We start from the raw sequence: 27,103 nt of genomic DNA on the forward strand, positions 1-27,103 counted from the left end.
TGCACAGAGCCAACATACATATATAGTACATATACAACATATTCACACACATATGTACACATATACAATGTATACACACAGATATAGAAATACATAGCTGGCACAGAGCCATGCTCAATTGTCATAGTCAGGTGGCTGTGTTAGTGAGGATGTCCAAACAGAATCCATGGAATGTGTGCCTGCATGTACACACATATATAGGTATGTAATACATATCCATACCTATACGTAAGTATGGGTCTGTAATATACAGTATGTATACACACATATAATATATACATACATATATACTATATATACCTGTATATTTACAAAGGTGCTGATGTATAGTATATGTACACACATACAAATGTATAGGTGTGTATACAGTATGTTTATATGTATAATATACAACACATATATAATACATATATACACATACACACTATATATGCACACACATAAATATGTGTGTATATTCGCCATGTATACACATGTACACACACTATTACACACATACATATAGAGTTTTACGTCAAGGCGTTGGCTCACCTGACTGTGCTACCATCAAGTCAGAAATCTCCAGCGCAGGGCCCCTGGAACAACCTAGGGAAGAGCTGATGTTGCAACTGGAGTCCTCAGGCCTTTGGAAGCAGAGTTCCCTCTTTCTAGGAAACTTCATTTTCAGACCTTCAACTCCTTGGACGAGGTCCACCCACATTGTGGCTGTCACAAACTTCTTTACACAAAGTCGGCTGATTTAAGTGTTAATCTCATCAGAAAAATACCTAGGGGGCCCATCTGGGATAAAGTTTTCCGAGCTTGGGGCCCAGCACAGCAGACACTAAGATTAACCATCCCGTGGCATTTATGTCACTTGCTTTATCTTCCCCCATGACCACTGTCAGTTAAACCGGCAGCTGTGTGGGCAGGGGACTTTCTCTCTTGCCAGCACTGAGTGCCCAGGGTCTGGGCCTAGCAGATGCTCAATAAGCTGCATTCTTGTTGAGGGAGTTCTATATGCTTCGAGCTGGAGCGGAGGCCTGGACTCCGACCATCGCATGCAATAAAGAATTGTGGCTTTATTTTGTGTGTGTGTGGGGGGGGGGTGTCCCCGTCTTTCAAGGGCGGGGCTCGAACCTGTCACCTCAGGCCTCCCTGGGTCCCCCAGGGTACCCGCATCATTGGGGCGGGCGAGGACAGCGGAGGACGCGCGTGCGTGCGTTCATGCGGGAGAGTCCACGGGGAGGGACGAGAGGGGAGGCGCGCGCGGCGCGGCGGGCGGGGCAGCGGGAGCGCGCCACTGCCTCGCGCCGGGCACCCCCGCGCGAGCGTGGCGAGTGGTTCGGCCCGGTTCCCGGCTCATTGTGTTCGCCTCACGCCGGCCCAAGATGGCGGCGGCGCTGGAGGCCCCCGTCCTGTGACCACAAAGAGGGAGCCGGGGGCTGGTCGGGAGCGCGGCGGCGGCGGCGGCCGAGGCCCACGCCGGGCCCCCTCCCCTCAGCCTCCCGCCCACCTGTACTCTCCGGCCCCGCCCCCGCCGGCGGCGACCCGCCCCTCCCCCAACCGCCCGACTAGCATGGTGCGGCGGCCGCGCGCGCCGACATGGGGGAGAAGCTGGAGCTGAGGCTCAAGTCGCCCGTGGGGGCCGAGCCCGCCGTCTACCCGTGGCCGCTGCCGGTCTACGTGAGTACCGCTCTCTCCTCCCCTTCCTCCGCCCCTCCCCCCCGGACCCCCGCCCTCCGCGGATCGCGTTGGGGGCCCACTGAGCAACGGCACGACTCGATTTCAGAAACCCTCTTGGGGACCCCCCTTCCTGCCTGCCGAGGGTCTCCACGGCCGGACCCCGCGCCTCCAAGAGACTCCCGAGCCCCGGTTGCCGTTGCCTGTGCGGGGCTAAGACCCCGGTACCCCGGGCTCGGGCGGCCGGCGAACTTGCCTTCCCGTGTTTCGTGTTCTGACATTCAGGGTTTCTTTCTTTCGTTCGTGTTTTTGTTTTTTTAGTAGTTTATTCTTTGAACTGTCAGTTGGCTCAGCTTTATTTTTATTTTTGAGGGCATCTTTTCCTTCTCCCTCCCCCTAGTTTTTTAAATTTTTTATTTATTTTTTTACTTTTTTAGGCAGTTTGCCCCCCTTATCTTGAGTGGCAGGACTAGCCGGACCAGAATGAGGCATTCTGTCCAGTAATCTTAAGTGGGTGGGCTGGCCAGCCCATTGGAAACGAGGCATTCTATCTCCCCAGTCGTGAGTGGGTGGGCTAGCCGGACCCTTGGAAATGAGGCAGTCTGTCCAGTAATCTTGAGTGGGTGAGCCGGCCGGACCCTTGAAAACGAAGCTTTCTGTCCCCAATCTCAAGTGCCCTTGGAAAATGACAGGCCGAGCGGAAATTTACAGAGTTGTCCCCTGGGTGATTCTAGAAATGCAGGGCGCGGGGTGGGCGTCTCGGCCTCTTGCCCTTGAGTGCAGCGTGATGTGTGTCGGTGTCCCTACGTCCACGCTCCGGCCGGACAGTGTGCCGTTGGGAGGGAAAGCGCAGCAGGCGCCATCGGCGGGCGCCTTTGGGGCGCCCTTTCGCGCGCAAGTCTTGGGGGGCGAAAGGGGGAGGCGGGGGCGGGGCCTCCAGGGGACACAGCGGGGAAGCCCGCGCGCCCCGCCCCTGGAACGCCCTCAGTGTGTGTCAGTTTTTGGAAACGTCGTGCCCGTGGCGGGTTGGGACCCAGGGACTGCCCTGGAGCTGGTGTCCTCAGAAGGGTTTCATGGTTTCCAGGCTGCCTTGCGCATGGGCGCTTTGGAGTTTTGCTCATCCAGCCCGACTCTGGCTTTTCCGGTTGGGCAACTCCCGTGTGCATGGTGTGGGCGACCTGAGCAGTGGGCCAGGCTGGAGATGTCCAAAGCGACAGGAAACAGAGTGGGAGAACCTTCAGAACTCCAACTGTTACACCAGTCCCTGTGGCTGCCCAGTGCATTATTTAAAATTTAATTATTTATCTTTAGTGGCATGTAGTATAATTCACTTTTTTTTTAAGGGTACAGTTATAGGGGTTTTTGACAGACTCATGGCAGTAAGGCTGCAGAACAATCGTCATTACTCAGTGTCCCTTCTGCTGCCCTTTGCTGCCAACTGTCCTCACCTCTGGCAATCACTGACCTCCAATCTGTCCCTATAGTTTTGCCTTTTCCAGAAAGTTAGGTTAATGGACTCAACAGTCTAGAGCCTTTGGATTCTGGCTGCTTCTGCTCAGCAAAACATACCTGAGACTCATCCATGTTGTAGTGGGTATAAAAAGTAACTCCTTGTTCTTGCTGTGTATCCCAGTTTTCCATTGATCCATTAGGCTGCTGGTGGCAGGACACTTGGGATATTTCCAGTTTGGGGGGATTACAAATAAAGCTGCTGTGAACATCCTCGGACAGGTTTTTATGTGAACTTGAGTTTCATTTGGGAAATGCTTAGGGGGGGCCTGTGCTGAGTATATAATTAACAACATATGTGCACCTTACAAAGTGGTATTTTTGAGCATGGGAAGAGTTAAAACCACTGTGACCCAGCTTCCAGGCATTTTTATACTAAGGTGAAAATTTACTCAGAGACACTCATGTTGTTTCTGTCACCTGCTTTTATTCCCGTAGAGCAAGGCCATAGGTATTTGTAACCCTAAGGCCTCCTGGGTTAGAACCTGGCTTTCTAGTGGTGGTTAGTTCTGAACTACAGAGCATCTTTCCCTTGCCGACCCTGGCCTCACTTGACAGGGGATGGCGGTGTGCTGCCCACCTGGCCTGGTGTGCTGCCTGATGTCAGCAGGTCCCTTTATGGTGTGGCTGTCCCACTGCCAGGCCAGCCCAGTGAAATTCTCAGCTAGCTGCCAGGGCTTGCAACAACCTTACTTTGCAGTGACGTCTCTCAATCTTTCATTTCCCCACTGAGGAATTTTGCTTTTCAAATGAGGGGGCAGTACTTACAGAGTTCATATTTTATGATGACTCGATGATAAATACATGAAGAAAATGGGCTACTTCAGAAACTTCAGCTCGTGAAAGGTCAGATTACTCATGTGACCACACATTTGAAATGACTGAGCTTACTTGTTCACTGATTCATTCCTTCTTAGCACCTCCTGAAAATTTGTAGCATTCCCAGGGGCCACAGAGGACAGTAGACAATGTTCTTATTCTCAAGAAACTTACATATGAAGGAAGGTGGGTGACGCATAAACACAAAAGTTAGCAGAGTTATAGTGCCCATGTATATAGGGTCAGCTGAGGTTCCATCGGGAGGAGTTGCCACTCTTGCCCTGGAGGAGGTGTGGGTGGCTTCTCTGAAGAGGGGCATCAGTAGGAGGAAATGCAAACAGCCACAAGAGCCACACTCAGAAGTGTCCAGCCTCAGAAACCGGCTTTTGTGCAATTGGCAAACATGAAGGGGAGGCTGGGCACATTCTGTTCCTTCAGTGACTGAGTTTCTGATACCCACTTGCAGTTCACAGTGGCATCATTTCTAAAGCAGGATGGCCTTTCTTTGGTTCGGGAAACTAGGTCTCAACTCAGAAGGGAGTAAATGGCATCTTGGGTTGCTGATGGCAGGACAAGAATCTTAGAGAGGAAGACATGCAGGGGTCCTTTACCTGGGTGACTTCGCAAGGCTGTAGGTGGGGGAACAGCCTCAGGGTGACTATCTCCACCCTCAGCTTCCTACCCAGAGCCCACAGCTTTCTGATGAGTGCCCTCTGAGCAGTCATGCCCTTAATGCTGGCAGTGAGTAATAGCTGAGTGGGCAGGCCAAGTGAGCCAGCCATCCTGTGACTCAGAAGATATTTTCTGATCTGACCTCTGCCTGTGTGAGTGCTGCCTAATCTCAATTCAGGTAGAAGGCAGTTTAACCCTTCCATGGCTTCATGTGGATGAAGTAGCTGATTTAAAAAGGGAAGGGATGATCAAAAAAAGTCTAGTGTTCTATATGTAGCTGTTAGTTTTCATACTCTGGTCTCTAAAATCCACATGTCTACTGCAAACTCTGGTCCTGATGGGTGGGAGTTGGAGGGAGTTGGAGGGGCCCCGGAAACTTTGGACATTCAGTAGAGAGGAGGAGGCAGCTACAGGGCACCCACCCACCCAGTCTCCCTCTGGGAACTCCATCCTTTTCTTTTTAAAAAAATATTTTTATTGATTTTTTGAGAGGGAGAGGATGAGAGAAACTGATTTGAGAGTGAAACATCGATTGGCTGCCTCCTACACGCCCCGTACCAGGGATCAAGCCCTGACCAGGACACATGCCCTCACCAGGAATTGAACCAGCGACCTCTTGGTGCATGGGTTGATGCTCAACCACTGAGCACACCGGCTAGGCTGTCCTTTTTTTTCTTAATTAAACTTTTTGTTTTGAGATAATCATGGATTCTTGTGCGGCCATAAGAAATAACACACAGACATCCCATGTTCTCTTTACCCAGTTTCCCTCAATAATGATGTCTTACAAAACTAGAGAATAATATGTAATTATATTCATCTAATTCCAGAAACCCTGTCTCTATCAGCAGCCACTCCCACCTGCCTCCCCAGCCCCCAGCAACCTCTAACCCCATTCCCATCTCTGGACTTGCCTATTCTGGACATTTCACATAAATGGAATATGGCTTCTCTCAATGAGCATCATGTTCCAGTTTTATCCACGTAGCGAGTGTTGGTGCTTCACTCCTTTTCATGGCTGAGTAATATCCCCTTCAAAGACAGGCCAAGTTGTGGGTTTTTGAGGCCCTGGTGAGGCATTCATTTGGCCCTCATCCTGGGGGTGGGGATGACTCCAAATAAACTGGTGTGCTAATAGTGACCACTTGCTGGAGATAGAAATATTTGGAATTTTGGGGGGCACAATATAGCTTGGCTTTTCAGATCCTGGAGTCTGTGCCCACCACTTGGTGGCAGGGCCTGGACCAGTTCTCCTGGTCAGAGAGGCCTCATCAGTCCTTGTGCTGTCTCTCTTCCCCTCATATACTTGGCTTCAGGCTGGAGTGGTCTGTGGTGATAAAACATTTTCTCTGATGAGGGCAAGAAAATTCTGGGGATGAAATTTTGCTCATTGTGTCCCACGGTCCCACCAGTGTCATTTCATGACAACCACTCTGTGAAAACCTCCATTATCTGGTTGCTGGGCACTTGGAGAGGAGCTTCTTTAGAGGCTGGGCACCTTGGACTGTTACTGATGGGCTAGTTTTTATTAAAGCAACTGAAGGTTTTTTTGTGTTTTTTTTAACTGTTTCATAAATGTGTATGTTTTGTATACAAACATATGAAGAACAGAAAAGGGAAGCCCATTTTAAGTTTTCAGAGTTATAGAAGACTTTAAGGAATACACTAATCTTGGAGTTTATATGATAGCTAGATGAAGGGGTGATAAATAGGTATTTTTGGAGTAACTGAAGTTTTCTTATTAAACCACTTTTGGTCTAAGCTCTGTCCCCTGGGGCTATAGGTGGCACTTCTCCTCCTGTGGAGATCTAACTCCCTTTTCTATACCTTTCCTGACCTGAGAAAAATCCTGCCCAGAGCACAGGGCATTCCATGCCTGGTCTCAGCTCTGCAAGGACCCAGGCCCTCCATGGACCTCGTGTTCAGGGTCAAACCTAAAAATGCTCCCACCAATTACAGAGGTGGAATGAGGTACATGAGGTGACCCCTGGTGGGACTAGCACATTTGCCATATGTGCGATTTCAGCATTTCTTGTAGCCACATTAAAAATGTCAAAAGAAGCAGGTGAGAGAAGTTTTCATAATATATTTTATTTAACTATGACCAAAATCCTATCATTTCAACATGTAATTAAAAAGTTAAGAACAACTTTTTTTGGTATGTATTCTAAGTCTTTGAAATTAGTGTGTTTTGTACTTTGAGCACAGCATGGCCAAGACCAGCCCATTTCAAGTGCCTCATAACCCTGGGTCACCTGTGACTGCCATGGGGATGGCATGCCTCTAGATCTCTCTTCCTCATGTGGGCTTCTTCCTCCTGACCACAGAGCTTAGCATGCAGGACTGTGAGACTGTGTTTGCACAGTGGGTGCCACTACCTGAATGAGGTCCAGCGGCCTAGCTGCTCACTTGCTCAACAGGGTGGGCGTTCATGAAAATTAGTGGTGCTGGGATGGTGTTGGGTGGAGCTTCCTTGTCCCATGGATTTAGGGGATGTGGGGACTGCAGGGCTGGTGGGCAGGGTGTGTATAGATGTAGCTCTGTTCTCCAGCCAGCCTTGTTTGTCACCTGGCTTGTATAGGTCAGAGTTGGCATTGGGCATCGGTTGCTGGGGCAGTGTGGCTCAGCAGGAGATGAGCCCTCCATCCTGGTAAGTCACTGCTGGCCGTTCTCTCAGCTCTGTCTTTTGTCTGAGCAGAAGACATTCCCTGACAGTGGGAGGAAGTGCAGGTCATGGCTGGACCAGCCCAGTGACAGTGCTGACTCAGCACCTTCCTCCCCCCAAAGAGCAGCATCAGCTACCCCTTTTTATCCCCTTTTGCAACATGACACTGTGTTGGGGGCCATGTAAGCATAGTTTTTAAAACTAGTGAGCTCAAAAGCAGTGATTGGGTGAACTGAACTTTTTCTGCAGCTTTGGAGAATGCATTCACAGCGATTGAGATCTCTTACCTCACTGTCCCTTCTCTCCTTGTGCTGCCCCCTGTCCCAGATGGTAGACCCAGGGCCCTGGTATTCATTGCTCTGTGAGCGTGAGCACTGTAAGCCTGGGGATCATCTCCACGGGGCAGATCTCTCCCTGGGTGGGTATGTGAGAGCAGAGGTCTGGCAGCAGGACTGGGACAGACAGGAGGGCTTTCCAAACAAATGCATCCCCACAGGGTCCAGTGTACATATGGGAGAACTATGTGCAGGGGCTGTATGACCTGTCAGATCCATTTCTAGAAGCAGCACTATTGGATTCAAACTCCAGTCCTACCTGCAAACCTCTCTGCAGAAGGGTCTCGATTGGTTAACGCTCTGCAGTTGTTGCCTTGAACTTGCTAACCATTTTTGAATGAGGCACCTGCATTTTCCTCTTGACTTGCCCCCCGCAAATCTGGCCACCCTTGGCCCATCTGACCCACCATCTTTGCCCTGGGCACCATGGCAGCCTGGGTTTTGATCCCAAAGACCTGACCTCTAACTGCCCATCCTACATCCCATCAGTACCTGCTCTCTGCCTGTTCCTCCTCTGCTACGGCCATTTGCCAGTTGTTTTTTGCTCTTAATTTGTTGGGCCATGTGGCCTCTGTTTTTGGGGTCCTCCTTATTTTGAACTAGTTAGAGTGCTATCTATCATGATCAATTCTTGAATTGACCATATAAAGAATAAACTATAAACTTACTACTTTTGCTCCCCCCTGAGCAGCAGAGGGCCTCAGGCCCAATTAATGCACTTAGCCTAATCTGTGAGCCTGCTGCCCAACACGGAGGGTACCTGCACACCCGGAAGTGGGGAGTGGAGTGATGAAGAAAAGGGCCAGTGTGAGACAGACCCCTGCAGGGCTTGGCGTGTACACCCCCCCCCCCCCTCGCCTCATCCCATCTCACTCCTCCAGCCAGATCTCTGCTCATCAAAACCCTACCATTAAAACACCCAGAGAGTCCCGCTGGCATGGCTCAGTGGTTGAGCATCAACCTAGGATCCAGGAGATCACGGTTCTATTCCCAGTCAGGGCATGTGCTCGGGTTGAGGGCTTGATCCCCAGTAGGGGGTGTGCAGGAGGCAACCAATCAATGACTTTCATCAGTGATGTTTTTTTTTGTTGTTGTTTTTTTAATATATCTTTGTTGATTTCAGAGAGAGGAAAGGAGAGGGAGAGAGAGAGAGAGAAACATCAATGATGAGAGAGTCATTGATCGGCTGCAGCCCACAACCCGGGCATGTGCCCTGACCGGGAATCGAACCCTGATCTTCTGGATCCTAGGTCGATGCTTAACCGCTGAGCCACGCCCGGCCAGGCCATCAGTGATGTTTCTATCTCTCTCTCTCCCTCTCCCTTCCTCTCTCTGAAATCAATAAAGACATATTTAAAAAACACCTAGAGATGCCAAGGTTGTAGGTTTGATTCCGGTCGGGGCACATAGAAGAATCAGCCAATGAATGCATAAATAAGTGCAACAACAAATCACTCTTTCTCTCTCTCCCTTCCTCTCTCTCTCTCAAATCAATAAATTAAAAAACAAAACAAAAAACAGCCAGAGACCTCTCCTGCATGTGCTTTCAGCCCTCTAACATCTCATCTGTCCCCTTTGTTCTCCATGTTTTAAAATTTTCTTCACACATCATATTCTTCATGTCTGTTCATAGCATTGGTCTACCCTGATGCTTGCCCCAGCTGGTCCCATTGTGTCCACGTAGCACCCATGAGTTGGCCTCCTATGCAGCGGCTGCTCATGGGCCAGCCAGCAATGGCCTATCCTGAGTCCAAGTACGTGATCTTCACCAGGAACCACTTTGTTTAACTTGCTTTGGCTTCAGGGACCATGTGTGATGGAAGCGACCTGGCACCCCTACCCCAGGGCACCAGTGTCGTGTGGAGCCACCGGAAAAGAAGGCAGCACCCAGAGAGAGCAGGAAGTGGGTGCCCTCACTGCAGGACACTGTGCTTTCACCCCTCCTTTAACATCTCTCCTGCTAGGGTAGTCCGCCTGATTGTCTTGGGGGTATTTTCAATCAGTTATCTTCACTTCCCTAGGGAGAGAAAGGAGAACGCTTTTCCCACCTTCCAGTATAAGCTTTTCCTCCATCAAAGGGGGTTCCCTAGGAACTTGTTAGGAGTGTGATTTCTGGACCTCCAGGCCTATTAAATCTGACACTTGGGGGGGGGGGCACAGGCATCTCACTCATGAGTCCTGCACAGTATTTAAAAATTTAATGTTGAGAGTATTACAGATGTGCCCCATTTTTCCTCCTTTGCCCCCTTCCACCCATCTCCTACCCCATCCCAGGCCTTCACCTGTCTATTGTCTGTGTCCATACGTTATGCCTAATTTGTACTTCTAAATGCCTTCACCTTTTTCACCCATCTTCCCAACCCGCCTCCCATCTGGCAGCCGTCAAAATGTTATTTGTATCCATGAGTCTGTTTCTGTTCTGCTTGTTGGTTTATTTTGATTTTTAGATTTAGTTGTTGATAGATATGTATTTATTGCTATTTCAGTGTTCATATTCTGGATCTTTTTTTTCCTTCTTCTTAAAGAAGACCCTTTAACATTTCATGTAACGCTAGTTTGGTGGTGATGAACTTTAGCTTTTCCTTATCTGGGAAGCTCTTTATCTGACCTTCAATTCTAAATGATAGCTTTGCTGGGTAGAGTAATCTTGGTTGTAGGTCCTTGCTTTTCATCACTTTGAATATTTCTTGCCACTCCCTTCTGGCCTGCAAAAGTTTCTGTTGAGAAATCAACTGACAGTCATATGGGTGCTCCCTTGTAGGTAACTAACTGCTTCTCTCTTGCTGCTTTTAAGATTTTCTCTTTGTCTTTAACCTTTGGCGTTTTAATTATGATATATCGTGGTATGGGCCTTTTTGGGTTCATCTTGTTTGGGACTCTCTGTGCTTCCTGGACTTGTATGTCTGTTTCTTTCCCCAGGTAGGGGAAGTTTTCTGTCATTATTTTTTCAAATAGGTTTTCAATTTCTTGCTCCCTCTTTTCTTCTTATGCCACTCACTCCCATGATGCAAATGTTGGTACACTTGAAGTTGTACCAGAAACTCCTAACACTATCTTCATTTTTTTGGATTCTTTTTTCTGTTCTGATTGGGTATTATTTGCTTCCTTATATTCCAAATTCTTGATTTGATTCTCGGCATCCTCTACTGTTGATCCCCTGTAAGTTATTATTTTTAAATCCTTACCCGAGGATATTTTTTCCATTACTTTTCAGAAAGAGTGGAAGGGGGAGAGAGAGAGAAACAACAATGTGAGAGAGACACATCAATTGATTGTTTCCTTCATGCGCCCCAACTGGGGCCAGGAATTGAGCCTGCAACCGAGGTATGTGCCCTTGGCCGGAATTGAACCTGGGACCCTTCAGTCCGCAGGCTGATGCTCTAACCACTGAGCAAAACCATCTAGGGCTTTAAATTATTCTTTATTTCACTTAGTGTATCCTTTATATCTGACTGGTCTTTTTTTATATTGTTGAAATTCTCACTGAGTTTCTTGAAGTTATCATTAAGTTTCTTGAGCATCCTTGTAACCATTGTTTTGAACTCTGTATCTGCTAGTCCTTTTGCTTCCATTTTATTTAGTTCTTTTTCTGGAGCTTTCTCGTTTTTTCATTTGTGACGTGTTTCTTTGTCTCCACATTTTGGCTGCTTCCCTGTGTTTGTTTCTATGTATTAGATAGATCTGCTATGTCTCCAGGACTTGGTAGAGTTGCCTTGTGTAGTAGGTGTCCTGTAGGGCCCAGTGGCTCAGCCTTCCCAGTCACCTGAGCTGAGCATTCCAGGTGCACCCCTGTATGAGCTGCGTGCACTGTCCTATTGTAGTTGAGCCTTGATTGATGTCGGCGTTACTGGGAGGGATTGACCCCAGGCCAATCTGTTGTGAAGATAGGCTGTGACTACCGTGGATGAGCTGCTGTGCTGGAGCCAACCCTGTAGAGGAGGACTTGCGTCAGTCGGGCTTTGGTGCTCACCGAGTCTGCCCTTTGAGTGTGTCACTCGTGGAGGTGGTAGGGTTGTAATCTGGCATGGCAAAGATGACCACCAGGTGCACTGACTCTGGGGCCTTCTAAGAGGTGCAAAGTCAGCCTCTGCCTGTGCCCTGCCCGGGGCCACACAGCATGAGCTACAAAGCAGTCTAGAGATGGCTGCTACTTGTGTTGATCTTGGAGGTGCCCAGGAGAGACCAAGCTGTAAACCATGGCAGGCTGCCACTAGGCCAGCCGTGGGGCCACTTATTGAGAGAGATGGGCACACTAATGCCAGCTGCTTCTTGTTTGAGAAATTTTAGGAAAGTCCGAAGCATGAGGCAAGAGAGGCCAGTTGTATGGAAATAGCTTGGATGAGCCTGCAAGTAGAGAGGGGCGGGGTCTCAGGGAATCACCAGTGTGTGGCAAAAAGTGTGAGCCAGGTTGATGGAGATTCAGATATGGAGCCTACCTCTCAGCTCTCTGGCAGAGAGGGCTCAGCAAAGGAACACTGACCTCTGCCAGCACTTCTGTCTGGGAGAAAGCTGCCCTTCCATCTCTCGCCCTGATTATAGACAAGTTAGCTCTTCCCTAAATGTCTTAATTTCGTTTCAAGCTGCCGCCCCAGTGCTGGAGCTCAGAGGGAGTGAGTCCACGCACGGGCCCTTTAAGGGGAATTGCCTGGGACTCCAGCAGCCTCTGTGTAACTCAGCCACAATCCCTGATGGTTTTTACAGCCAGAAGTTGTGGGGACTTCTCTTTCTGGTACTGGAACCCTGGGCTGGGGCGCCTGGTGTGGGGCTGTGACCCATCACTCCCCAGGGAAACCCCCACAGCCAAGATATCCCTCCCAATTTTAAATCGCCGCATGTGGGTGTGGGACCAGTTGGTTTTGAGATTCCACCCCTCATCTCTGCCTCTCCTACCAGTATCAAAGTGCTTCTTCTTTAATTCCCTAGTTGTAGGACTTCTGTTCAGCTAGATTTCAGGTTTCTGAATGATGGTTGTTCTGTATTTTAGTTGTAATTTTGATGTGGTTGTGGGAGGGGTCTAGTACTGTGTTTACTTCTGCACAAGATTTTGATGCTGGTCACCATGTGAGGACCCTGGGTTCCTACTCTCTATCTGTAAGTGATCCTGCAGAACCTGGGGCACTTCCCGAGTATCATTTTCCTGTTGCCAACGGGAATGAGGAGAGTGAACTTGGCAATGGGTCCAATGCAGCAGTGTGTCTATAGTGCCCACTGTGGGCCCCTAGTGTACACGCCCCTTTGTTGATCTCTTGTTTCTGCCTCTTGTCTTGTATACTCTGGGCACACAGACTCCAGAAGTCATGTGGACTTGGGATGAACGGGATATAAATGCTTAGAATGGTGGGCTCATGCCCTTGCAGGGGGATCTGAGAGACCCTCCTATTCAAACTTCTCAGAGGGAGTTGAGGGGACAAGCTGGTGGCAGAGCTGGAGCCATATCCCCACCTGTGAGTTCTTGTCGTGGGTGCTGTTCTCAAATTTGTCCTCCTGGTTAAGGAGGAAGTCGGCACCTGCTGAAAGTGACAGCTGGGTTCCCCACACCCACCCGCCCTCCCTCTGTGAATGGCCCCCTCCACATAATCCCTGAGCACGTGAGCGTAAGCGTCTGGAAGAATAAGCTACAGGCCTGCCGCCTGAGTTGGGGAGGTGAGTGGCACCATAAGGGACAGTTTGGTGTTATCTCGGGGCATGATGACTGCCTCCTATGCAGTATGCAGTTTAAGATGGAACAGTTGCACTTACTGTGGACCTTTTCATGTGATCCTCAAAGTGGGGGACCTAGTGAACCCCGGGTACCCACCACTCAGCTTTCCCAGCTGCCAGCATTTCACTAGACAGATTTTTATTGGAAGGACCTCTCTCAGCTGCTTCTTTTGGGTGCTTTGGTACAAGTAGTGAGAAGAGTGTGGGGTCAGTCTCTAATGCAGCAAATAGGACTTCTTGTCATGGGCCACGCTGGGCTGGGAACACGGGCAGTGAAGGAGGCAACGTGGGGGTGTCCCTGTGTAATGAGGAGAGGACTGGGCTGTCAATGAAATGCAGGAGGGAATATGAGGAGGTGTCCTTGCATAATGAGACAACGGCTGGGCCATCAATCGGGGTCAAGGGTTCCTGTGATGGAAAAGGGAGTGTGAGGGGGTGTTCCTGCATAACAAGATGAGGACTGGACTAGCAATGCAGGGTTCCTTGGGACTGTTCCCAGTCTGACCTTTCCTGGTTGGGGCCTGACATCCCTCTACTCTGAAGGTCTGTGGAGAAGTAACTAGAGGCCATGGCCAGGGCGTCATGAGAACTTCTGAATCATTGATAGTGACCAGGGCTTCCAAAGTTACACTTCTCAGGACTGTGGGTAGAAACTGGCCTGGCCCTAAGGATCACTCTGACACCTTAGAGGGCGCAGTAGTCAGCTTCTTTCTCGCTTTATTTTGGTTTTAAAGCTGAGAAAGCACATGTTCATCCCATCACAGAAGAGACCAAATTCCAGGCCCCTGTGCCTTTGCAGGCCTGTGTGCATATTTGGGCCAATACTGTTAATGCAGTGAAGGCCGTGGCCTGGTAATAACTGCCAACTGCATTGCACTCTTGGCGATTGTGAATCATGCTGCTGTGAACATTCATGTAAGACTTTCTGTGTAGACATATATTCTTATCCTGTCTCTGCCTTGTTTAAGTGATACCAGTTTAAGTAGTAGTTGTTGCTTGATTCTTAGTAAATGGGAGGACATTATTCTGAGCACTAGACGGATGGTTTTTCCTGTGCCTTAAAAAATAAGGCATTACACAAAAGGCCACGTAGTATGTGATCCCATTTATGTGAAATGTCCAGAACAGGCAAATCCACGGAGGCAGGAAGTGGGTTAGTGATTGTCAGGGGCTGGGAGGGGGCTGGGAAATGACTGCTGATGGGGATGGGGCTCTCTTTTGTGGTGATGGAATATTCTGGAATTAGTGCAGTGGTTGCACAACACTGAACGTACTAAGAACCACTGAACTGTGTACTTGAAACAAGTGAGCTCCGTTCTATCTGAATTATATCTCAATAGAGCTATTATTTTAAAAAATAAGGCTTAAGACTCAAAAGTATGTAAAGAGCTGTTTTGATTTTGTTATTGAATGTGAAGCATTACCCGTGGTTTCTGTCCTCCTGTTGTAAAGCAGTGGAAATGGTGGCCTGGGCTAAGAGGCGTTGTTACTGTCATGGAGCGGCTGTTGGTAGGCCTCTCCCTCTGAGCCCATCCTCTTTGCTGACCCCCTGCACTCACTACCGTACTAATTCTCACCATGATGTGGAAAATGTAGTGCTTATGTGAGAGAAGGACAGAGTCAGAGGGGACCACTCGGTGCATCCTGATCCTAGTTTCTTTGAGGTTTTGGGTTAGCTTGCTGTCCACACCCTAGTGAAAGGCCTGGAGTGGTCCCTGAGCTTCCTTTTGAGGAAGAATACATGATGAACCCCAACACAGTGGGCACAGTCCTGGCCAGCAGTAGAAGTGGGAGGTGTCTTCGTCCAGGTGGGAGAATGGCCACATGTGTTCTCATGGTGGTTATTATTTGCATTTCCCATTTTACAGATGGGGAAATGGAGATCCAGGAGGTTCAGTAACTCAAAGCCAGGCCTGTAGCATACAGGCAGTGGGAGTGCCTGGGAGAAGTGCCAGTGGGCACTGGCAGGTTGGGGACAGGAGGGTCAGGGGCATAAACTTCATCCCTCCCCTTCCCCACTGCCTGCTGGGGAGAGAGCACTCCAGGAACAGGCCCTCCCCTAGGCCAGCATGTCCCAAGTGGGCAGGCGTCCCAGGACAGCACGCTAGTGCCTCAGCAGGGCTCTCTGGGAGGTCCTGCCTGGGTGAGGGGCTTGGGAGCTTAGTGGGTATGGAAATGCAGAGATGGGAAAGCCCAGGGGCTGCAGTGCCCCCATATGTAGTCCCTGGGCCCTGAGATGGCCAAGCAGCCATCAGTGGAGTGTAGAGGGACTGCTCACTCAGCTCTAAACCCTGTCATTTTATCTTTCAGGACAAACACCATGATGCTGCTCATGAAATCATCGAGACCATCCGGTGAGTGTGGCACCTGCAGGGGTGGGTCTAGCTCGGGACCAGGGCCTGTTCCTGTCTTTCTAGCGCACCCACCTTCCCCCAGCCCAGTCTCTCTTGTGCTCCCTGTCAGCATCTTGAGAAGACTTGAGAAGTGGGTATCAGAGCTTGGTCAGAGGAGTCCAGATTGTCTGGGTGTCGCCTGGACAGGTCCTGGTGCCTCTATGAGCTTTGGCTTCCCATGGAAGGTGATGGACAAGGGAACTCCCCCTCCCTTTTCCCCTTGTTTTACTCTCTCTTCTATCTCTGTCTCCTTCCTATTGGATTTGGTGCTGATTCAGCTACTGACCCTTAGTAAGCTGATTTTTCCTCTGTACCCTCAGCAGCCCTCCAAGAGCTCAGTCTGTGAGAGTGCAGGGAAGAACACAGGGTGTGTCAGTGATGACCTTGACAGAACCAAGAGGAAAGCGCTCTTCGCTCTGTGTCTAGCAGGCCTTCTCCCAATGTGGAACTTGAGGGTCTGGAGCCAGAAGGGAGGCCCCCTCCACTCTGTCTCTAATGGGCCTTTTCCCCATGCTGGATTGAGGGTCTGGAATAAACTTGAACGATGACAGTGGCTCCTTTCTGCTTTGAATATCCCATGCTTGGAAACCCTGTTCTTTTGTCAGTTCCCTCGGTAAACCCGCATATATATTTACTCGCATCTCACTGTGTTGTTCCTTAACGTCCTTAGTCATGTAGCCACTACCTGGGCCACGCACCATGATATCCACATGAGCCTGCAGTGGCCCGTGGCAGGGCCAGGCTGTGTTGACTGTGGAAGAGTCAGAATGGGCGTCTCCACCCTGCCACCTGGGAGATGGTGACCTAACAGGTCCTGCAGCTCCCCCCGCTGATTTGGTTTGCTTTGGGGGCTGATCAGAGCCTCCTTGCAAGATTGTTTCAAGGATTGAGTGGAATGATTTGTGTGGATCTAGTAGGGTGGGCCTGATCTGGCACCATTGTTGAGATTTGGGATTTTTTTTTTTTTAATATATCTTTATCGATTTCAGAGAGAGGAAAGGAGAGGGAGGGAGAGAGAGAGATGGAGACATCAATGATGAGAAGAGACATCAATGATGAGAGAGTCATTGATCGAGCCCACAACCCGGGCATGTGCCCTGACCGGCAATCGAACCCCGATCGCCTGGATCCTAGGTCCACACTCAACCGCTGAGCCACGCCCGGCCAGGCTACTTTTTTTCCTAATGTAATCTGTAAACCACTCGGTGGAGCAGTGTTACTGGTTGCTTGGTTTTGGTTTATTTATTTAAAATATGTTTTTACTGATTTTAGAGAGAGAGGAAAGGAAAAGGAGAGAGAGAGAGAAAAATGTCGATGAGAAAGAGAAACATTGATCTGCTGCCTCCTGCACACCCTCCACTGGACATTGAGCCCACAACCCAGGCATGTGCCCTGACTGGGAATCAAGCTGGTGACCACACTGGCAAGGGCTGATTTATTTATTTTTAAGAGGCTGCTGGTTAGGTGGTGGGAGTGTTGTAGTTGAGAGAAGGAGGGCTCTGAGAAGGCAGCCTGGTTCTCATCTACTCCCCAAGGATACTCTGTGGTGGCCGGCCTTTCCACTGGGTTTTCCTCTTTGAAGTAGGGTATCTTCCTGTCCTGCAGTGTGGGGTGTCAGCCCAGTTCGAAGCTGTGGAGCCAGCCTTTTGTTTGAAATCTCCATTTGGCCTGATACTCTTCTGGGCTGGCAGTGGCTGCTGACCTCCAGGCCTGAGCCTCATGTTCTGGGTCTCAGAACAACTTGACCTTCTTCCCTCTTTGTCCACACTGATGAGTTTTGTTCATTGGCAGAGATAGGCAGTTACCTCATTTTGGTTTTTTTCTCTCCTTTTACTTTTTATAATGGAGGACTTCAACATATACAGAGGTAGTTGAGGGTGCTGTTTCCCATATCACTACTTTTAAAAATGCAACTGAGATACAATTAAAGCACATAAACTGCACACGTGTGAAGTGTGCAGTCTGAGTGGGGTGGCTATACATATGTCTATGCAGATCAGTCACAGCAACAGACATCTCTATCCCCAACAGTTCCTCATGTCCCCTGTAATCCATCTACCCCTTCACTCTTGTCCCTGGCAACCCTGATCTCCTTTCTGGCACCATGGGTTAGTTTGCATTTTCTAAAATTTTACCTACATGGAATCATATAGCACATACTGAGCACACAGTTTTGAGATTCTCTGGTTGTGTGTACCGGTAGCTTTTCCTTTTTATTACTGAGCAGTGTGCCATTGTAGGAGGGACCACAGTTTCTTCATCCTGTTCACCTGTCCACCACAAGATGGATGTGTTTGAATTGTTTCCAACTTTGGCTGCCCACTGAGGGGTCATCCATTTTGTCCCGTGTTCCTGTGACTTGCCCTCACCCATTCTGAGCAGAGCCTCACTTTCTGGAACCACAGGATACTCCAGAGTCATCCTGAGTTTCCCACATTGTATCCTTAGAATTAGCTACTTCTCCAGGGAGCTCTGCTTTATTTTGCTGTTTATTGAGTTGTTTGTCTCCCCTAAGTTGTAAAAATTCTTGACATATTCTGGCAGTGAGTGCCTGGTGAGGTGTAGTGTAGCTGACTGTGGTTTTAATGGCACTTCAGTGAGTGGAAGCTTTTAACTGAGTTCATTCTTTGATGGTTAGTTGTCTGGGTCACATCCAGGAAATCTTTGCCTCTCGAGTTGCAAAGATACCGCCTTTCATTTTCTTAAAGAAGCTCTGTGGTTTTAGCTTTTACGTTCAGGTTTAAAATCAGTTGTGAATTAATCTTGGCTCATGTCAAATGGTTTTTATGATTATGGGGGTGAAGAGTCAATTTTTTTCTATCTTACACTTGGTGTTCCAGCCTCATTTGTTGAAAAGACTCTATTTTCCCCATTAAGCTGCCTTGGTGCTTTTATCAAAATTTTGTGTTTATATGTTTGTCTCTCTGGATTTTGTGTTCAGTGTCACTGCTCTATTTGTTTACCTCTGTCCAGTACCACATACTCCTGGTTACTGCAGATTTATAGTAAGTCCCGAAAGAAGATAGTGTAAGTCCTTCAACAGTGCTGTTATTTTTAAAGATTATTTTGGCTGTTCTAGGTTCTCTGCCTTGTGTCAATTTTAGAATCAGTTTGTCTGTTTCTCCAAAAAAGCCTGCTGGGCTTTTTATAGGGATTACTTTGAGGTGGAGTCTAGTTTGAGGAGGAGGTTTAACAATATTGAGCCTTGGATCCCATGAACATTGTTTGTTTATCTTGCCTTTAACTTTTCTCAGCATGTTTTTGTATTTTCAGTAGAGCTCTTATAAATCTTTCATTAAAATGATTTCTAAGTATTTATGTGTTTTTTTTAAGGATTTTCTTAATAGATTTTATTTTTAGAGAGGGAGGAAGAGGGAGAGAGAGAGAAAGATTGATGTGAGAGAGCTACATCAATCAGTTGCCTCCCGTAGGTGCCCCAACCTGGGATTGAACCTGCAACCCAGGTATATGCCCTTCCTGGAATCGAACCCAAGACCTTCCGGTGCATGGGATGACTCTCCAACTAGCAGCGACACTGGCCAGAGCCTAAGTGTTTATGTTTTAATGTTATTTTAAGTGACATTTAAAATTTCTCTTTTTTTTAAATTCTTTGTTGCTGGTATATATAAATATAGCTCATCTTTGCATGTTGACCATGTGTCCTGAGACCATGCTGAATCCATGTCTTGAGTATGAGAAGCTTTTCTGTAAATTCTGTAGGCTGAACTACTCACTGAATCATGTGTCTGTGAATAGAGATATTTTTGCTTCTTCCTTTCCAGTAAAGACCGTCCATTTGTTTATCTTGCCATGTGGCACTGGCCAGGACCTCTATCTATCTAGTACAGTGTTGACGGGAAGTGGGGCCCACAGGCTTCCTCACCTGTCTCCACCCTACTGGGAGTGTGAGTCTTGCACCCAGTTTGGTGTTAGCTGCAGGATTATGATCTCCTGCCCAAAACCACGTGTGCTGCTAACTAGAGGATTCCCCGTCAGAAGGTGCTCACTGGGAGTAAAGAGGCTCGTTCTGTAAGCAAAGGAGGATAGAGCACTAGTGTAGCCCAGAGACAATGTCTCAGGGACCCTTGGGTCTGGGGAGCAGTCAGGAGGTGACACGTGGACTGCCTAGCCGGCCCTGGTGACTATGAGTTTGTAATGGGTCTTGAGGGGAGGGCACCCAGACTTCTGAGATAGGAGTGTGGTCTGTGCATGTGTTTGGGGGGTCCCGGGGTGGAGGGCATGATAAAGAAAACTGCTAGCTGGATTCAGCCGCTGTTACGAGAAGTAATACTTCATTCAGGGTGAGGAAGTCTTGCTAGATGACACAGGGACCCAGGGGGAGAGCTGTTCCTTATTCCTTCTCAGGTCTCCTTGCGTCCCCCACCCCACCTGCCATCCCCTGCAGAGCCCAGAACGGAGCCAGCAGGCAAAGTGGAGCTGAGGATGGTTTCTTGCCCAGAGACAATAGCCTCAAATCTGAGCCCATGACTTTTATCGGGCTGAGGATAGCTCTCCTCATTTCTAATTTCCTGCGAGTTTCATCATGAGTAGGGATTCAATTCTGTCATGCGCACTTTCTGCATCTGTTGAGATGACCGTACTATTTTTTTCTCCTTTATTCTATTAATGAGGTGAATTGCAGTGATTAATTTTAGTGTTAAAGAGCTCTTCATTCCTGGAATAAACCTCCATTGATAAAGGTGTGTTGCTGAATTCATTTGACTATTATTTGTGAAGGATTTTTGTGTCTGTTGACAAGGGATACTGGTCTGTATATTTTCTTCTTGTAATATCTTTACAATGCTTTGTCTTCCTCTGGTTTTGGCATCAGGCTAATGTAAGCCTCATAAAACTGGAAACATTTTGGTAGAATTGGTGCTCTTTCTTCTCAAACATCTGATATGATTCACCAGTGAAGCCATCTGGCCTAGCGTTTTCTCTGTGGGAAAGTGTTTGATTAGGAAATCAGGTTCTTTAATTGGATAGGGCTATTTAGATGTTCTGTTTCTTCTCATTGACAGTTTGGTAATTTGTGTCTTTCAAGGAATTTGTTCATTTCCTCTAAGTTAGTTGAGTTTATTGGCACACCATTTTTCATCATACTCCTGATTTGCCTTTTATTCTCTGTATGATCTGTAGTGATGACTCCTCTTTTGTGATGTTTTGTTTTTAAAGATTGTATCAGGATCCAGTAAGGGTTATATCTTGGGATTGGCTGACATATTTTTCTCTTTTAATCTGTAGGTTCTCCCTTCATCTTCTTTTTTCTTGCAATGTGTCTATTGAAGAAGCCCTATTGTCCTCGGTTAGTTAATTCTTCAATAATAGTTCTCTTTCATTTCTGATCAACACATTGCTTTTCAAGCTGTCTGGTTTGAGCTGATTGATTTCTTTCACTCTGTAACATGTAAATCCACGTAGCTCCCAAGCCAACATTGTCTGAACTTGAAGCTACATAAAATTTGCATAATTCGGTCTGGCTAGCGTGGCTCAGTGGTTGGGCATCGACTTATAAACCAGGAGATTACGGGTTTGATTCCCTGTGAGGGCACATGCCCAGGTTGCAGGCTTGATTCCCAGTAGGGGCATGCAGGAAGCAGCCAATCAATGACTATCCCATCATTGAAGTTTCTAGCTCTTTCTCCCTCTCCCTTCCTCTCTCTGAAATCAATTAAAAAAATTTATTTTATTTTATTTTTTTTTGCTTAACTCAGCCTCATCCTAACTTGACAGCATTTATTTTGAAGCAGTGTCTTCCTTTTCTTTCACAATGTGAGTTGAGTAATGAGGATGTTTTCTTTTTATATTTGGGAGTAAACATTGTGTTTAAGAAAGTTGAGAGTGAAATGTTGAGCCTGAATAATCAACTTCATTGTTGTTTTTGCTTTTGGATTTCAGGTGGGTCTGTGAAGAAATCCCAGACCTCAAGCTCGCTATGGAGAATTATGTCCTAATCGACTACGACACCAAAAGGTAAGTGGGCTTCTCTCTGAGTTGCTTCTCTGCTGGCTGAACACACGATGGGGACACAGCCTATAATTAGTTCTTCTACAATGGTGCAGGCTGATCTGAAATTTCCTTTCAGAGTTGGCTGTAGTCTCTGTAGAGCTATTTTGGTAGGAAATTTTTATCAGATATTGGAAGAGGCTGTCAGAGTGAGGACATAATTGAGAATGCCACATTGTGGCAACAGGATTTGGTCTGTGTGAAATCACCCCAAGTTAGTAGTCGATGTTTTCATAGCAGGCCACTCCAGCAGCAAACCTTTCTACCCAGGAGCTGCTGGTGGCCTGGCCTCTGGAACCCTGGGCCCTGGTCAGTCCTGGTCCAACTCTTAGTAACTGTGCCCAGCCCTTTGGCCTCATTCAGCAGTTTCCTGCAGGCACATCCTGATCTCAGAGGAGAGTCCTGTGGGTGGAGAAGGGAGAGGCCAGCTCTGGAATGTCTGCCTGGAATTTTTTTATTTTTCTTTGAGAAAGAAAGATGACATTCTAGGCTCATGTCCATTTTAGCTCTTGGCAGGCTCAAAATTGGCACCAGCAGAGGTTGGTGCCGTCTGTGGGCTTAGATAGCTCACTCTTGACGAAGAACATGGCCCAGAGAAGCCTAGGAGCTCCCACACAGGACCCAGCACTCAGGCATTCCTCACTTGATCTCACTTTTGTGTTTGGAGACCTTCTTGGTTCGTGAGAAATGCTGACCCTGATTCTGTCCTCTCACTTCTCGCCTTCCTCCCCATCTAATAATTGTTACCTGGCGTTGTAAAAAGAAGGGAACAGGCCCTAGCCAGTGTGGCTCAGTTGCTTGGAGTGTCATCCTGTACACCGAAAGGTGTTGGGTTCAGTTCCTGGTCGGGGCTCATACCCAGGTGGTGGGTTTGATCCCCAGTCGGGGTGCATACGGGAGGCAATCAATTGATGTTTCTCTCTTTCTCTTTCTCTCTGTCTCTCTCTCTCGCTCCCCCCCTCTCTAAAATCAGTGAAAACATATCCTTGGGTGAGGATTGGAAAAAATAAAATAAAAGGGAACTGCACTCTCCTCACCCTGGGCACCAGCCATGCTGTGGACCCTGTGACATAGTCATCTTGCCCCTGGGGTGAGGATATGTAGGGGCGCTGGTCCTTGCATGTCAGTCCACGTAGTCGGTGCAACACATCTTTTATAAGGGGGCATCTGCTGTGTGTGGGACCTACAGCAGCTGAAGTTTTAGAGGCACTTTTGCTACAGGATGCTCGCAGTGGGTGTTTGATGTTCTTCCCTTCATGTTTAGTTTGCTTAGAAAAGACTGGAAGGATGTCAGAGTTGGCAGAGAGCAGTGGGGTCAGTCTGATGGCATCCCTCAAGGGACTGGTGTGATCTTGGGGTCAGGCGAGCAATGGGACCGTTTCTCTCTTAAGCAAGGGGAGAGCAGGGCCAGCCCATGGGACTGATCTTAGCCTGTTGGGGTGGCTTCCCATCTGGGGCTAGGGTGCATGGATAGCCCAAGTGCTCTGAGCTCTCGTGTCCACTCATCCTTGCAGAAGAATGTCTCCTGTGAGTGGTCTCCGTTGTCGAGTTGAAGGGGTAATGTGAAAGTTGGAGCACAGGAACTAAAATGCGGAGTAGTGAATAGTGCAGTGGCTTCTCCTTGTGGCCACAGAAAGTTTGAACCAGAGCCCTGGATCTGCTGCTAAGTCATCCTCCCATCTGCTAGGTGGACTCAGGGCCAGAAGGCCAGGAGGGCCTCTGTCCACTGTGAGCCTGCTCACCCCCTCATACCCTTTGTCACTTCCATCCTGTGTGTGCAGTTAGTTCTCTGGAATGTGCTGTAGCTCATCTCTCCTAGGTTACTGACTCATTGCATCAGCCTGCTCTGATGTTTCTGGTCACTGTCACTGTCCTTTGTGAGAACTCTTCAGGCTTTGGTGGTGACTGCTCTGTCCTGCCCTTGAACTCTCTAGCTTTTTCAATGGCATCTGCCATCCAAGGAAGTTGTGAACTTGTCATGTGGGCACTGGTCTTAGTTGAATTTGTTACTTCTGTTAGGAAGGAAAGTGCCTGTAAACTCGGTAAATTTAGGGCTGAGAACAAGGGGTGGGATGGGTATCTAAGATGCATGTGGGGAGTAGTGGTTCTGTGTCCTGTGTGCAGAGGAGCCCATTACTCAGCTGGTGTCACTGAGCATCTCCCAGGTGTAGAGAGAGCCCAGGGATGCTCCTTTCATACAGCACAGAAACTTGTTGCATGTCTCTCCCACTATGGCACTGTGAACATCAGGGCTGGGTCACTTTCTGTGGGGCCATCTTGGGCACTGTGGGGTACTGAGCAGCATCCCTGGCTCCCACTTACTCAGTGACAGGAGCACCCCCAGTTATGACAACCACAGGTGTCCCCAGATATCACCCAGTATTCCCGGGGGGTATGACCACCCCAGGTGAGAACCCTGGATTAGGGGATTTCATTGAAAATTAACACCGGAAATAAAATTGATCATGTTTGGGAGAATTTAGTTTCTTAAAAAAGTCACCCAAACTTTCTCATTAGGTTTCTAACACATGCTGTTTATATTTTTGAAAGTGTTGGAAACTTTTTAAAAGTTTTAGTAAACAGAAGTGATACTAGTGTGAAGGAGGGAAGTGCTGCCCTCCTTTTTGTCTAGTCAGGGTGTTGGGTGTGGTCCAGCAGAACCAGTTGCCCTTTATGCCTGCAGGTGCTCTCAGCACCCATTCAAGTCAGGGCCCAGGGCAGGAGGCCTGTGAGATCCAGCCAAGGAAAGAAAGCCCACCTGGCTGGGTTGGGAGTGAGGGCCTGCTCTGGGTCCCACTCCCCATGGGGCTCTAGGAATGGCTGTGTGGACCCCTTTTCTGACCTAAGGCCTGCTGGGCACACCGTTGACCTTGGGTTTCGCCTGTGAGCACAAGATACAGCCTTGTAGCCATGACTACCTCAGCTCAAAACTCTTGGCCCAGCCTTGTTACCCATGTGGGGTACTTCTCAGTGCCCCGTGACCTCTGGGTGGGAGCCAATCTCTGCCTGACCCTGTGACATCTGTCCACGTGCCATCCCCTCCTGGTGTCCTGTTCTGAGCTTGGCAGTAACCAGTGCCTTCCTATTGCCTTTTTCAGCTTTGAAAGCATGCAGAGGCTCTGTGACAAGTACAACCGGGCCATTGACAGCATCCACCAGTTGGTAGGTGGCCTTGCCCTTCCCTCAGGCCTTCTCTTCATCTAGACCCCAACTGTGGTTCTCAACCCCATTGTCCTTCACGTTATCAGATCCCAAGAGGGGAAGGCTGAGGCTGAGGGGCTCCGGCTCTCTGCAGCTCTGGGCCTATTTCTTTTCCCAGGAAGATTTTCAGAAAGACAGCCATTCTGAGGTCAGGGCCTGGGGTCAACAGGCTAACAACTCTGTTGTTTAATGAGGCAGCATAGCAGCACCAGGGCCCAGGCAGTGAGCATTGTGTGCACTGTAGGCCTCGCTGCTTGCCAGTACTCTCACACATGCACACACACACACATGCATGCATGTACACACCTATACACATATTTGTCTACACACACAGGCTCATACACACACTCGCATACACACATGCACACTTTCTTCAATAGGGAGCAGTAACCTGGTATTGGGGTGTGAAGGTCATAGGGTACATTTTCCCGTGTGACACGTTCCAGTGCTTTCCTTGATTTCCACAGTGGAAGGGAACCACACAGCCCATGAAGCTGAACACGCGGCCATCCAATGGGCTCCTGCGGCACATCCTGCAGCAGGTTTACAACCACTCAGTGACAGACCCTGAGAAACTCAACAACTATGAGCCCTTCTCCCCGGAGGTATACGGGGAGACCTCCTTTGACCTGGTCGCACAGATGATTGACGAGATCAAGATGACGGAGGACGACCTGTTCGTGGACCTGGGAAGTGGTGAGTGTGGGACAGGTTCCCCTGGGCCATGCTCCAAGTCCCCACACTTCCATGAAAAGTTCAGAGTGTGGGGTTGCTGGAGGGGGCAGGCCCTGCCTCAGACCCACTGCCCCAGCTGACCTTCCTGCAGAGCCCCTTGCTTCCCCATAGATGGAGGAAACAGCTTCATCCCAACAAGTTCCAATTAAGCCCTTTCTCTCCTGATTCTCAACACCTGTGGGTGGGGGGGGTCCCAGCTCTCTCCAGCCCCAACAGCCCCCTACTTCTTTTTTAGGGGACATCCTTAGCACCATTGGAGGCTCCTGGGTGCAGGGCCTGTCTTAGCAGGACATCCAGAGGGGCCTGACAGGTGTGCTGAGGATGAGCTTTTAAAAAAAATTTTTTAATCCTCTCCCATGAATATTTCTTCCATTGCTTTTCAGAGAGAGTGGGAGAGAGAGAAAAAGAGAGACATCTATGTGAGAGGGACACATCAATTGGTTGCCTCCCATACATGCCCTGACCAGGGCCAGGTATCAAGCCTGCAACCGAGGTATGTGTGTCCTCGATGCTTCGGGACAAGATGACTTTTTAGTGGCGTCATCCTTAGCTTAAGCCCCTTTCAAGCACACAATTCATATTTTAATTGGAATGCACGTGGTTCAAAAGCCAGTTATTATTCTCTCATATTGAAAGAGTGATGATTTTTGAAAACCACCAGTTTTGTGCCTGGCTCTCACCACCTTCCCTGCCCCTGGTAGAGACCCTCACAACCTCAATCTGTGGGCCTTTACTTACCTGTTTCTAAACAGTGTGCTTATTTTTATTATTTGAATACATTCTCTTCAAAATGGAAAATTGAGGGGCTCCTAACAAACACATTATTTGAAATGCAAAGCTGACCTCGTGGGAGGAGAGGTTTCTGGCTAAGGTCCATGGTGCTGTGCACTGGAAGGCAGTGCCCCTCTTTCCTGGACTTGGATGACCTGTCTGTCAGCTGTTTGGCCTGCTTGTTGGGCTGTGCAGCGATGCCACCAATGACAGTGGTTTGGAGACTCCATTTCTGTTCTGTGGGGGGCTCTCCTGCCACCTCCAATCCTGCTTTAAATCCAGTTGATGACAAGCACTGATGGTGTTCTCAAGACGATATCAGATCTGGTGAGCCTTGCTGTGCTGTGGTGGCAGTGTAGTGTGGATTTGAGGTAGATAGGAGCCTTACCCTGAGGCATCAGTCTCGTGGGGCTGTGTCTGTATCTAGATGGTTCAGGCTACATCTGGTCTTAGACCAAGAACAAGTCCAGTTGTGGGAGCCAAAATGTGACAGCCATCTTCTAGTGAGCGCTCATGCCTTCATAGAGAGTCTGGGGCTCTTCCTGTTACCCTCCTGGCCACTGCCCATCTGGCCTCCCCCCCATTCCCCATCACCGTGCTGTATCTGTGACGGCCCCTCCCCCCACCTCTCTGAA

At 48.6% G+C, this 27,103-nt stretch overlaps 1 protein-coding gene across 2 annotated transcripts in view; it reads left to right on the forward strand.

The window, feature by feature from the left end:
• The first annotated feature begins 1,352 nt into the window (after positions 1-1,352).
• DOT1L (DOT1 like histone lysine methyltransferase) overlaps positions 1,353-27,103 on the forward strand; it is a 61,148-nt gene continuing 35,397 nt past the window's right edge. For both annotated transcript variants that reach the window (XM_081137448.1, XM_081137447.1), the window contains exons 1-5: positions 1,353-1,665; positions 15,673-15,716; positions 21,654-21,728; positions 24,860-24,923; positions 25,430-25,658. In XM_081137448.1, coding sequence (XP_080993574.1) covers positions 1,585-1,665; positions 15,673-15,716; positions 21,654-21,728; positions 24,860-24,923; positions 25,430-25,658 — 493 coding nt within the window. In that variant the 5' untranslated portion in view covers positions 1,353-1,584. The remainder of the gene's footprint in view (positions 1,666-15,672; positions 15,717-21,653; positions 21,729-24,859; positions 24,924-25,429; positions 25,659-27,103) is intronic.

This window comes from Miniopterus schreibersii, assembly GCF_964146895.1.
Source record: "Miniopterus schreibersii genome assembly, chromosome: 4".
Classification (NCBI taxonomy): domain Eukaryota; kingdom Metazoa; phylum Chordata; class Mammalia; order Chiroptera; family Miniopteridae; genus Miniopterus; species Miniopterus schreibersii.